Genomic DNA, 13,294 nt, shown 5'->3' with positions numbered 1-13,294 from the left:
TTGTGGCAACCATTCATTTTCTCCCCAGTGGTCTGTTTGAAAGTGGGGTTATTATTAACAAAGTGTGGCGTTTTACATTTTTAACACAAAGGGTATAAACAATTTATCATTGCTACTTTAATTCAATCTGATTTTATTAGATTCACTCTGTTTTATATTATAGTATTAATTTTTATTTAATTGTCTTTGTCCTGATTCCTCTAATTTCCATCTTTGATACATTATTAATTTGTCATTAACTACTAAGTACTTACGTTGTGCCTTTTAATATAGGCTAGATATCTGCATTTATGTAAATGTATAACTATTACATGACCATAATTTTTCCTGCGTATGCGCGAGCATTTCTTTCCTTACGTCATTTCTGTGCGACGGATGTTCTTCTGCAACGTGTAGAGGAAAAATTCACGTGCGAATACCTCAGCTTACACCGGACTGGCATAAATTGGAATTTATTAAACCAAATCCCACTAATCGGTGAGTAAATAAAGAATTGCTGTCCAGATTTACTCATAAGGCAAATAGTCCGTGTCTGTGTTAGTAATTGCTGTAGGTTCTTCTTGCTGAAGCGGCACGCATACAGGGGTCAACTATTAGCCTTTAACCTTATGTGACTGATCATTAATTTGTAACAACACTACTCTTGCTACCTCTATTGTTTATCAGTATTTTCTTATAGTTTTTAACATGTGGGTAAGGAAGATCCACAAACTCATTAGGAATACATGTAAAGAGTATATTCGCTCACTATAATGCACAGTAGACTTTTGTTTTATTTTATTCAGAAGTGGAACCTGCTTTCATCTGTACACAATTAAAAACACCCCCAGGAGTATTTACTGCATAATTGGAGTTGTTATGTAGAACTCTTGTCAGCAGAGATCTTGACATTTTTGACTGTTCAGAGAAATGTTTCGTCACATATAGGATTTTAGAGAACTTGTAATGCACAGTTATCTTGCCATCTTTATAATAACTGGTCAAATCTTTATTAGTATAATATAAATTATGAACTAATCTAGGATTTGTTGCAGTTCCTTAAAGCTACTGCAACAAAGTTGTGCATGTATTTGCTTACAAAGACCCCCCTGATGGGAAGTCTTACAGATCAGTATATCCAATCACAACACATTATGGGCCTAAGTGGCTGATGGATCCTTCTTTTGTCCTGTTTTTCAAGGTGTCTGCATAGCTCAGAGTCATGGGTCGGAAGTTGGATCCCACCAGCAAGGTGAAGAGAGGACCTGGGAAAAAAGCCAGGAAGCAGCAGGGAGCAGAGACAGAGTTGGCCCAGTTTATTACTGATGGTAAGTATTGCACTCTTTATATATCAACTATTTTTAAAGGTTCTCTGTAAAATTTAACTGCACAGACATGACATATTGTTTGTGTGTGCATCTGTGTTTTCATTTATTCTGTTTGCAGATGACACTGGTTCAAAGCGGCTGTCAAGCAGAGCAAGGAAAAGGTAAACCCCTGACACATTACACAAGATGAGGTGACCTCACCCTAGTTACATGTTGTTCATACATAGTGTCATTTTACAGGGCTGCAAAGAGAGTACAGAATCTGAAAAAGCCTAAAGATGTTTCTGGGGTACAGCTCAATAAAGGTAAACCATCGCTGCCAGTGAATGTAATTGTTAAAAGAAATGGTTGTTATGTCTTTGAACAAAAGTACAGATAATTACCAAAAAGGATCTGGAGAGACTGTAATGATGTTCTAAATAAACTGGTGTCCTAGATAACAAACAAGTTCAACATTAAATCAAATATAATATGATGCAGCATATGCTGTAATTATGCACAATTTAAGAAAAACACAGTAAGGCTTTATTTTAATTTGAATGGATTATCTTGCCCCAGTATTTTGACTTGTGGATGCATTTGTAGTCTGCTTTATAATCACATTTTCTAGGTGGATTAAAGCAAAATAGTTGCAACCTAGACAGTTTCTGAGCAATGTGTATTTTTTTTGTTTCTCACTAAAGGATTTACTGATGAGAACAGTAAATGGTTGAAACCAGCAAAGAGGAAGCGAAAACTTGCGGAACCTGAAAGTGAGGATGACAGTGATGAGCACTGGGAGGATGAGGGAGATGAAGAGGTGGAAGATGAACAGCAACAGAAGGGTTGCAAAGATCAAGGGAAAAAAGTTGCAAAATTAGGACCAAAAGAGGTGGAAGAGGATGAAGAAGAGGATGAAGATGATGACGAGGATGATGAAGACATGGTTGATGACTACGGTACACTTGATAGTGGCGATGAAGCAGCGGGAAAAGAGAGTGAAGAAGACGAAGTATGTGAAGTGATTCTTTTATAACTTTTGCCAAAACATGTCTAACTGACTGAAATTGGGATGCTAATTTTTTAAATGTAATTATTGACAAAAGTGCAGATTTATTGTTATTATATAGACTCCGAATATTGTTCCAGGTGCTAGAATCAAAGTTTGTGTAATTGTTAATGTGGTGACTTTAATGACTTTTATCTGCTATTTGTTCTCGTTTAGCTCCTTCCTATTGAGCGTGCAGCCAAGAAAGAGAAAAAGCTTAAAGAAACTATGGCTTTAGGAAGTGATGAAGATGAAACTGATGAGGAGGAGGAAGGCACTGATGAAGATGATGAGGATGAGGAAGAAAAATCAGATGGTGACATAGATGGGGAAGACACAGTACAAACCAACATAGATGAAATGGATAAATTTAGACTACCTGGAGCAGAGGAGAGTGAGAAGGAAGGTGAGTGAGCGATTGGACATGGAGTTCTTGTTTTTTTCACAGATTTACACCAGTCGTTCTGCAAACAAGCAAATCTTTCTAATCTGCATCTTTAGGTGTCCTGTCTCTAGACCTGAAGGCAGTCCATCAAAGAATAAAGGACAACATTGATGTCCTGTGCAATTTTTCAACAAAAAGGGAGGAGGGGAAAGACAGAACAGAATACATCTCACTTCTGAAGAAAGATCTCTGCACATATTACAGCTACAATAACTTCCTCATTGAGAAATTATTAGCTATCTTCCCCCTGTCTGAGGTGAGTTCTTCTGTAGTGCCTAAAGTATTTTTTTTTCTCATCATGATAATAACTGATGTACATATTAGTAATAGTTCCAAAACGTGGGTGTCAGGACCAAGTTGAGATTGTGTTTTAAATTAAATAACTAAAATATTTTGACTGCATGAAAAACAATTATATAATTCTTTTTTTCCTTTTCTTTTTCTTTGGCAGCTGGTTGACTTCCTTGAAGCCAATGAAATTCAGAGACCCGTCACTATTAGGACCAACACCCTAAAAACAAGGAGGCGAGACCTCGCTCAGGTAATTGCTTTTCACGGTAGATCTTGAAAGTAACATAATTTTACAAATATTGAAATTCTCTGTTGTTGTTTTTTTTAAGGTAGTAATAGCAATTTTGTTTGTGTGTACATTTTAGATACTTAGAGTAGTATTTTGATTGAAAGAAATATGAGAGCAATTGGATCAGACACATAAATACATGCACAGCTTGTTTTATATGAACTAAGAATGTCAATTTAAACAGTAGAAGAAAATCTATATGAAGAGCTACAAGTGTTTATAGCTTGACTTTTTTTCAGGTTTTACATTTTGATTATTATTGCAGAAATAACAGCTGGACCAATTCCTTACTAAATTGCTTAATTTTCAAGTTTGTTTATTTTAATTTTTTAGGCCTTGATTAACAGAGGAGTAAACCTTGATCCTCTTGGGAAATGGTCTAAAGTGGGTCTGGTGATTTATGACTCCTCAGTACCTATAGGTAAGTTCCATTAAAATCATGTCCGACGAGCTACTTGAGCTTTTTATTGATCATAAATACAGAATGTCAGAGACAGGCTGTAAAAATGAGTGTGAATATTATTTAAGGGAGGTTATTTAAGTGTGTGAGATGTATGTACAGTATCAGACTTAATCTAATCAGATTTATTTTTATCACAAAGTACAAATTAAAGTGACATGTTAAGGTTATTGATGCTATATCAACTTCCTACACAACAGCAGAATGTGACCTATAACTGGCATCAAACTACACATGTAAAGTAAAAGTAAACTATTTTTAAAAAATATAATCATATATACCCTAAAACATTTATGGCAGGTAATACTTCGGGTCCACTTACTGGGAGCATTCATGTACAACAGAACCAAATTCTTCAAGTTAAAACAAATACTGTAATTTTTCTCAATTTTAAAACAGGGGCAACCCCTGAGTATCTGGCCGGTCAATATATGCTGCAAGGAGCTTCCAGTTTTCTGCCAGTTATGGCACTTTCTCCACAGGAGGGAGAATTAGTGTTGGACATGAGCTCAGCCCCAGGAGGCAAGACTACCTACATTGGTAAGATACATTTTTGTTTCACTTCGTATAATTGAATGTAACAGCGATTTTCTGAAGTTTGAACTACTTAATATAGACTGGATTCGAAAGTTATTGTTAGGTGTCTATAAAATGTAAGGAAATTGTGACACGTGTTGGTTGTTTTAGCTCTAAAGCAGACCTACAGAAATGAACGCCCAATAAAAGTTTCTCACATTAAAATTAAATCACTCTAACAAAGCTTGTGAATGTTGCTCCTTTAGCTCAGCTGATGAGAAACACAGGTGTGATCATGGCTAATGACGCCAACGCTGAAAGGCTGAAGAGTGTAGTGGGAAACATCCATCGTCTTGGGGTCACTAACACTGTTGTCTGCAACTATGATGGCAGGCAGTTCCCAAAGGTAATATTCATACATCTGTACAAGATTATCTCTGTGGTTTACTCTACTCCATAGTTTTACATAGCGTACTGACGTGTTAACATTCGCTTAAAGGTAATGGGTGGCTTTGATAGAGTACTCCTTGATGCTCCGTGCTCGGGTACAGGAGTCATTGCTAAAGATCCTGCTGTGAAGACCAGTAAGGTAAAGCACCTTCTACTGTCTTTGTGTCAATGTCCATACAAATACTTGTGTTTGGCTTTTATTAAAGTGATGAATACTTTTTCATTTACCTTTTCGGTTTCCCGACAGGATGAGGCAGACATCCAGCGCTCAGCTCACCTTCAGAAAGAGCTGATTCTGTCTGCAATTGACGCTGTCAATGCAGAGTCTCCTACTGGAGGATATCTGGTCTACTGCACATGTTCAATAATGGTAATGTGTAAATGACTTTATTGCAAAATCAGTTCTTTGACATATACCTTATTTGTTTTTTCACAATAATTTAGCAGCTACGCTTATTTAGTCATCAAAATGTTTTGTGCTAGGTGGAGGAGAACGAATGGGTGGTGGACTATGCTTTAAAGAAAAGAAACGTCAAATTAGTTCCCTCAGGACTTGACTTTGGCAATGAAGGCTTCACCAGGTGAAGAGACTACCAAATATTCAAATTAATGAAAGTCAAACACTCTGGTGTTTTGCTCTAAATCACATTATTTTTATACCACTCTAGGTTCAAAGAACGCAGATTCCATCCTTCTCTGCGACTCTCACGCAGATTTTACCCTCATTCCCACAATATGGATGGGTTTTTTGTGGCCAAGCTGAAGAAGTTCTCCAATATAATTCCAACTGCACCTGCAGGGAAAGGTAGTACTTTTTCTTATGACTGTTTTTTATGACTGTACCAACTTTCATACTTAAATACATTAATCTATCTTTTTGTGTTTTATTAATTTAGATGAAGAGGATGCAGAGCCCCCTGAGACAACAGTAGTTACAGACCCTCCTGAAAACAAACCATACAAAAGTGACAAGACAAAGAACACTGTCCCTGGTAAGGCAAGAAGACCAAAAGTAAAATCCCAAGCCAATGGAACGTCAGCCAAGGAAACAGCCAACGTCAAGCCAAAAGGCAAAAAGCACCTATCCACTGGACTAAAGAAGGCAAAAGTTGCCAAGATGGATGGAGAAACTGTGAAAGGCACAGAGGCCAAGAAGCCCACAGTGAAAACAGTTAATGAAACTAAAGCATCACCGTCTGACAAAATGGAAGGGAGCAGATTTGAAAAAAAGCAAGGAAAAAAGACGAAGCCCATGAAAGCAACAAATAGAATGGGAAAGAATAAATTCAGAAAGTTGAAGCACATGTTACAAAACCAAGACAAAAAGTGACAGTGTACAATGTGTTAAAATGTACACGTGTGTATAAGCTGTGTAGAGTTTTGTTACACACCCAGATCCACTTCTTTTTACAGAATATTCAAGTTTCTGTGCTGTTGTCTTCTCAGAGCAATGATATTGTATGTTTTTCAGTAAAATATGATTTAAACAGTCAAGTACAGACACATTTGACTTTAGTTTGAGCCTCCCTTTTTGTATTTGTATTACAGAATATTGTTTGTCTGTTGATGACATTGTAGGGTGGGACAACTTCCACAAATATGTGGGAAATAAATCTTTTAAGATATTTCTGTTGTATTCATAATTTATCAGCATTCAATATCATATTTTTTCCTTGTCGTTTAAGTATACCTAGATGATGTAGTGATAATCAGGTATTCCATGCATAAATAAGCATATTGTAGCTTTCACTCTCTCAGCTTCTCTAACCAAATCCCTTTGTAAATTATTATTTTGAGTAGTGGCAAAATGTATTATCTGTTGTATTGGTACCCTTTCACAAAAAGTATACATACATTCTTCCAGTATGTTTACCGACTTATCCTGCTTAGGGTCATAGGGACTGAATGTGCGAGAGGTGGGGTAAAGCCTGGACACTTTAGTGTTATAGGTTAAGGAACCATTCATTCTTGAAATGTCTCCCTTAGGCGATTTTGCATACAACTAAAAATATAATGGTTGAAGTTGTCAGAATATGTTCAAAGAGCTTACTGCATGCCCAATGGTTAAATCTATGATACCGGCCGCGTATTTAACAATACATACATGTAGTTTTATATACTTTTGTGTTGGGGAGGCTGTTGGAAAATAACCAATCAGATTTGTCCATTGTGAACCGGAAGCTGTGTTGTTTACATTTTCCAAGATGGCGGCGGGAATGTATTTGGAGCATTATCTGGACAGTAAGCTAATAATCATACTGTACAATTGTTAGAAAAATTTATAGTTATTTAGCTCTCTCATGTTTTGCTTTTTCTTGTGTACCGTAGTTCCTGGCTAGCCTGCTCGAGGATTAGACTCTTTATAAATGTTTTCCTAACGCTTTGCTGTTTTAGGATCGGTCTATTTGCTGGAGTAATGCGTTGCTTTGACACAAAGAAATGATGTTGTCTGTCATCGGCGGCATACACACTTTAACGTTAATGCCCGTGCTCATCTTACTACTTTAAAGTCACTTAAAAAACGCAGTTAAATGTATTTGTGGTCTTTATACTTTAGTTTAACCTCATTGTGAAACATGCAAATGCTATGCTAAGGGCTAGCATTAATGGCAAATGGAACATCGGTCCGTATATTAAATTAAGCTAACATTAGATAGTCTGCAAGATGTTTTAATGTTGGTCTAATTGAAATTGGAATAAAATCTTTGTTATTTTCCTCTCCATCACACCAGGTATAGAAAATCTGCCCTTCGAGTTACAGAGAAACTTCAATTTGATGAGGGACCTAGATCAACGCACTGAGGGTGAGATGAAGAAGTGTGAAACCACTGTGAATTTCATTTTAGGGGCAGAAGTAATATGAAAACACAATTTTACTTCTTGTCTTTTTTACTTCTTGTCTTGTCTAGATCTCAAAGGACAGATAGACTCGCTGGCAAAAGAGTACACAGCCAATGCCCGAACTCTTTCCTCTGAGCAAAAGCTGTCCATTCTAAGGCAGATTCAACAATCTTACAGTAAATGCAAGGAGTTTGGAGATGATAAGGTGCAACTGGCCATGCAGACCTATGAAATGGTTAGTATGGTAGACATAAACATGTTTGTCATACTGTAGGTGAACAAAATGTTACAACTTTTCGTACCATTTAATAGACCCACTGTGCTAATGCACATGAAGTATGCGCCACAAACTGTGCTAAAGTCCTGTTTTCTGCAGGTTGACAAACACATCCGACGTCTCGACACAGACCTGGCTCGGTTTGAAGCTGATCTGAAGGAAAAGCAGATTGAGAGCACAGACTATGATTCCACCTCCAGCAAGGGAAAGAAAGGTGTGTTCCTTATGTCTGCCACATGTCTTTATCTTTCCGTTTTAGTTCAGTTTTATTTAGATAGTACTAAAGCACAACAAAGTCATCTCAAAGCACTTTACATAGCAAAGTTAAGACTTTACAGAATTATAAAGAGCAACCACTCCTTTTAATGCAGTTTTGCACTGCTGACATGTTATATGTTATATATATTTAGTAGAATGTTTAATTATGTTTTTTACATAATTTCAGGTGACTCCAGGCAGAAGGAAAAAAAGACTGCCAAGACCAGGTCTAAAGTGAAGAGTTCAGATGAAGATGGGAGTCCCAAGAGTGCACAGAAAAAAGTCAAACTCCTTCAACCGTACGTTATGTATTTCTTATTGATGCTATAAGCAAATCATATTTAAATGTATATTCCTATTCACATTCTTTCTTAATATTGTTTTCCTTCATCAGAGGAGAATTCAACAGCCCTTCTTCCAACTTTGGAAATGTGCACCCATCTGATGTGCTGGACATGCCAGTGGACCCCAACGAACCCACTTACTGTCTTTGTCACCAGGTCTCATATGGCGAGATGATCGGCTGTGACAACACTGATGTAAGTATAATGGTGTGGCTCTGGAATTAAACCAGCAACTCTCGGATTGGTTGAAAACTGCTCTATGAATAGGAAAAGGCAGTGTTTGCCACATATATAACATATTTCTGGACAGACGGCCCAAGTATTTAATTTTTTTAAAATGACAACAATGTCAGTGATTAATTAACCGCAGGGCTGTTTCCCTTTACTCTCCTGTGCCTGTACATAACTTATTCACAGCTTAAAATGTCAAACAGCAGCTCAGATCATCTTTTGAAAACATTTATTTCTATTATTTACATTTAAATGATAAATGGCCTGCATTTATAAAGCGCTTTTCTACCTATTCGGACTCAAAGCGTTTAAACTGCTTGTCATTCCCCCATTCGCCCTTAAAATCGCACTCAAACACCGATGGGGGAGCTGCTATGCAGCTAGCCAACACTCACCGGGAGGAACTAAGTTGGGGTTCGGTGTCTTGCTCAAGCACACTTCTACATTTCACTGGAGGAGCCGGAGATCAAACCAGCAACAGGGGGATTGGTGGATGACCGCTCTACCTCCTGCACCACAGTTGCCCCATAGTCATTTGGCAGACGCTTTTATCCAAAGCGACGACGACAAAGTTAGGTACAAGGCAAGCAAAAAAACTAAGTCAAGGAGAAAACATCTAAGCTATTGGAGCAAGTGTTTCTGATTTTATTAGATGCAAGTTTATTTTATGTACTTTATTTGTTTTTTTGTTTTTTTTAAGATTTAAGTGCATAGGGAGGTGCAGAAGAGTTGTTTGACACGAGTCCTTTTTGGCTGATTAAATTTGAGGCATGTTTGATTGTGCATGCTGGGACCCCGTTAACAGGGCATTGCAGTAGACAAGATGAGATATGACCAGCTCCTCATTTAAATTATTAACTGGACAAATGAATGATGTGGATTCTCTGCACGAGAAACAAGCAACAACCAACACAATACTGCTGCCTGTGCCAAAGATTGTCTATATTCACTCATCAGGCATAACCTTATGACCACCTGTGCAATTTAATGTAATCCAATACAGTTATTATCATTATAATTTCTATGTTTTTAGGCGGAAACTGTCAGAAAGGTGATAATTCTAATATGTGTTTATTATTGAAGAGATAATAAATTGAGAAGTGGGTAGTGGAGTCGTACTGGACTGCATTATAACAATAGGTGCTTCTAACGATTTGTCCAACTCATTAATTCTGAAGCCGCCTCAGGTGGCCACCTGTTGATGTAGGTCACGCTAGTTCTTAGTGTATTTGTGGTTTTTCTGGGTGTTCTACTACTTTTTTAAACTTCTCTTGCTCAGCGTTTTTGATCTTATCATGGACACTATGTCAGTTACAGTTTTTTTCTTCACTTTACTGATTTTTCTTACTTTGTTGTACCGGGAAGCAAAGCCAACGAGAGTGGGAGCGGGCGCATTGTTTACCTGCATGACCAGTTAATTGAATTCTGTCATTATCCTGACTTTTTTAGGAGTGGGTTTATGTGTGAACGAAAATGTCCACATAAAATGTTGCTGATATTATTTGGATTATAATCTACGATCTAGTTGGTGTGTTGATGATGTTTGTCTCACTCAACTGCTGCTGTAGTGCAGTGATGGAACCTTTTTTTTTATTAGTTGTACGGCTCTGATGTGCTGTAAACAAAACAGTTTAACACATTGTGCCACACTGAAAGACAGGCACCGCAGATCCTTATGCCACCTTCTTTAGCTTTGCTAAGGTGTTGCTGCCGCTGTTCTTGCTACAGTGAAAGGACATATCTGCTCTTAAGCATGGAATTGCTCTTTCATCAAGTCAAGTCAGCACAAGGCTGAAGGAGGGAGGGAAAGAAGTGGGAAGAAGTTCTACAATCGCCAGTCTTTTATGGTGCGACTGCGGACGTAATTGAGCGCACCAAGAGAGCGATAAAGTAGCAACTTTTGGCCCACTCACCGGTGGGCGTGGACTATGCTGCTTTCAGTTGGGGCAACGCGCACAGGGATTGGTTCTTTATGCTACAGCCAGAGGGCAAGCAATGTAGGAGATGGAACAACAATAACTGTAACATACAGCCACTGTTTGTGCAGATGCACATGAATACAAACAGTAATACAGCTTGTACTAAGGCATTTCAATGGACAATACAGGAACATATCTCTGGCTTTTAGGACTGTTCACCTCACTAAACTGCACAATGTACAGTGTGTAAATTGATTTTTTTATAGCTTTGTTGATATCCTATTACTTTGTATGTATTTGGTACTATGTGTAAAAGCTAAAGCAACACAAAAGTTTCCCTCTGAGGATTATCTATCTATCTGTCTGAACATGAATTCACAGAAAGATCATCTTTCTAATGTTTACTTCACATTGTGTGTCTTTGAGGTCATGATTAAAAATATTTTTAATCTTTTTCTGCATCCTTATGTGTAACCTGTCACTTTTAACATACCTCTGGTTAGTTGCACTGCCTTAAACTTTTTATTTAATTGGTTCAAACAAGAGCAAGATAATGTCATGATACATGAAGAGGACATTTTAAAATTTGGTTAGGATATATACCCAAATTGCTTTTTTTGACATCTTACAAAACAAACAATACAGAAACTACACATCTAAGACAACACAAAATCTATTGATAAATTTTAGGGGATGTTTAATGTGAAAGCGCTTTCATTTATTTTTGTGTGTATTTATTTAAATAGCATTAGCATTTAATGCCATTCGTATATTTTAAAGGTCATGGCGGTATGCTTTATGGTGCAGACCTGAAATTAAGAAAGGATAATAATATAAATGTTATAGTAATGTAATGTCAGTAATGAGTTTTTCTAATAACATACCTCATAATTTGGAGAAAAGGTCATAAATGACAGAACAAGTAATTTATTAGCAGATTCCATTCTACACATACTGTATGTGATGTTTGTAACTGAAAAAACTGACTGTGCTGTTTTCTGTTGTGTTCATCTCTACTGATTCGCCTATATACAGGAATTTCTAACCAGTATTTTATCTGTCTTTTGTTTTTACCAGTGTTCTATTGAATGGTTCCATTTTGCATGTGTGGGACTGACCACCAAACCAAGGGGAAAATGGTAAGAAATAGAGGTGTACAATTCACTTGGCTCATGAGACAATGCAATACGTGATTTTGGATTTACAAGAATGTGACAAGTTGATATTTTAACACTATTTTTAATGTAATCTTTAGTGACAAAATATGTTGATGGGAAAAATAGTCTTTAATTAAACTGAAAGTCACAAAATGCAAAACAAAGCGTTTAAAATGTTGAAATGAATCATCTCATGATGAATACCACTTCATTTCTGCTTTCTAAATATGAATTATTATAAGCAGTAAAAGAGAACAAAATGCAAGCACTGTTAAAGGTTTTGCCACAAACCCAACTAACTGTTCTGTATGATTTCAGACCTTATAACTGTGCACGAACTATGTATGTGCTTTTAACTCTCAACAAATTGAAGCTGTTTGACCTTCTAACTGAACTCTTTACCACAAATTAAACATAAAAAATAAAAATAATATAAATGACAAAAATAAGTAACATTAGGTTTTTCTTAGTCTTTTTTTTTTACTTCAAACAATAACTGAACTGATATTGCAACACAGCTTTTCACTTTTTTTTAATAAACATTGTTACATTTTAATACCACTAGATCTTGTGGCACAAGTTCTCCCCACACAACTAGGAAGAAATTTGGTGTGTGAAATTAAAATTGGAATAGGTGTTGTAATGTATTATACTATTTTATATGTGTCAGTAAAGTGAGAATTGGCACCCGTTCAAGCCAGTCACACTTATTCTATCCTTCATGTTTTATGTCCGCTATGCAGGTACTGTCCACGATGCTCCCAAGACAGAAAGAGAAAATAAAAACACCTGGTTTTCTTGGGCTGAACATGGACACTGATCAGATGGAAAATGAGAAGAATATTTCTTCATTAGTTAATAGATTTTTTGTTCTGTATTTTTTATTTTTGTTTCTCATATTCCTTAACATTTGGTGCTTTTTTTTCTTTATGTTTACGTAATTTGCCTTTGTCTGATGCAGTGTGTGTGTAAAGGAGCCAAGTGGTTACAAATGTATTTACCTTGTTTTTTCTTAAACGGTTATCAGTAATTTTGATTTTTATTTGTAGTTACATTTGGTGCTCTTATTGTGATTTTTTTAAAAATACATTTCGATGTACGAGTGAACAGTAAACACTACACTTGCCCCTAATGGTTAAACAGTTGACTTTTCTGTGATACTCTACTCAGATTTATGACTACAAGTATTTTCTCTGAAAACAGTTTGGACATAGAAAATTATTTGCTGTGTTGTATGGTTAGTTTTGTGTACTAAGCCTTGGAACACTAGTTTTATTTTTAAAAGTATAAAAAGGGCAAAAACAGACAAATGCTGCATCCTGACAGTATTAGTCATCTGTGGTAGTGAGTTAAACCATTTCATTTTAACATTTAATTGAGTGCTGTATAGAAAGTAAGACATTTCATGGAAAGTATTTCTGTAGCTGAAACATTTGGTACAGGGGAAAGGGGGTGATTGTATGTCAATCATTTGAATACAGC

The 13,294-nt window shown here is 36.6% G+C and overlaps 2 protein-coding genes across 2 annotated transcripts; both read left to right on the top strand.

The window, feature by feature from the left end:
* The first annotated feature begins 325 nt into the window (after positions 1 to 325).
* nop2 (NOP2 nucleolar protein homolog (yeast)) lies at positions 326 to 6,410 on the top strand. The gene is made up of 16 exons (XM_067511635.1): positions 326 to 477; positions 1,181 to 1,307; positions 1,426 to 1,468; positions 1,548 to 1,612; positions 1,991 to 2,298; positions 2,512 to 2,740; positions 2,836 to 3,035; positions 3,231 to 3,320; positions 3,693 to 3,780; positions 4,219 to 4,359; positions 4,602 to 4,741; positions 4,835 to 4,924; positions 5,033 to 5,155; positions 5,269 to 5,366; positions 5,454 to 5,590; positions 5,682 to 6,410. The coding sequence occupies exons 2-16, from the start codon at positions 1,202 to 1,204 to the stop codon at positions 6,113 to 6,115; spliced, it is 2,292 nt and encodes a 763-aa protein (XP_067367736.1). The 5' UTR covers positions 326 to 477; positions 1,181 to 1,201; the 3' UTR covers positions 6,116 to 6,410.
* A 564-nt stretch (positions 6,411 to 6,974) lies between these two features.
* Positions 6,975 to 13,087, top strand: ing4 (inhibitor of growth family, member 4). The gene is made up of 8 exons (XM_067510515.1): positions 6,975 to 7,026; positions 7,518 to 7,589; positions 7,695 to 7,861; positions 8,003 to 8,117; positions 8,349 to 8,460; positions 8,556 to 8,700; positions 11,733 to 11,794; positions 12,556 to 13,087. Exons 1-8 carry the CDS (start codon positions 6,990 to 6,992, stop codon positions 12,593 to 12,595), a joined length of 750 nt encoding a protein of 249 aa, XP_067366616.1. The 5' UTR covers positions 6,975 to 6,989; the 3' UTR covers positions 12,596 to 13,087.
* The last annotated feature ends 207 nt before the right edge of the window (positions 13,088 to 13,294 follow it).

This window comes from Channa argus, chromosome 7 (genome assembly GCF_033026475.1).
Source record: "Channa argus isolate prfri chromosome 7, Channa argus male v1.0, whole genome shotgun sequence".
Taxonomy (NCBI): domain Eukaryota; kingdom Metazoa; phylum Chordata; class Actinopteri; order Anabantiformes; family Channidae; genus Channa; species Channa argus.
Note: the sequence above shows the minus strand (reverse complement) of the source record. Positions and strands in the feature narration are given on the sequence as shown.

What these genes read in the sequence shown, in the direction of transcription:
- nop2 (XM_067511635.1), top strand. Translation starts at nt 1,202, where the DNA reads ATGGGTCGGAAGTTGGATCCCACCAGCAAGGTGAAGAGAGGACCTGGG. An exon ending in TGGGGTACAGCTCAATAAAG is followed by an intron (nt 1,613 to 1,990) that starts GTAAACCATCGC and finishes TTCTCACTAAAG; the next exon opens with GATTTACTGATGAGAACAGT. An exon ending in ACTGCACATGTTCAATAATG is followed by an intron (nt 5,156 to 5,268) that starts GTAATGTGTAAA and finishes GTTTTGTGCTAG; the next exon opens with GTGGAGGAGAACGAATGGGT.
- ing4 (XM_067510515.1), top strand. Translation starts at nt 6,990, where the DNA reads ATGGCGGCGGGAATGTATTTGGAGCATTATCTGGACA. An exon ending in CCATGCAGACCTATGAAATG is followed by an intron (nt 7,862 to 8,002) that starts GTTAGTATGGTA and finishes TGTTTTCTGCAG; the next exon opens with GTTGACAAACACATCCGACG. An exon ending in TCGGCTGTGACAACACTGAT is followed by an intron (nt 8,701 to 11,732) that starts GTAAGTATAATG and finishes TGTTTTTACCAG; the next exon opens with TGTTCTATTGAATGGTTCCA.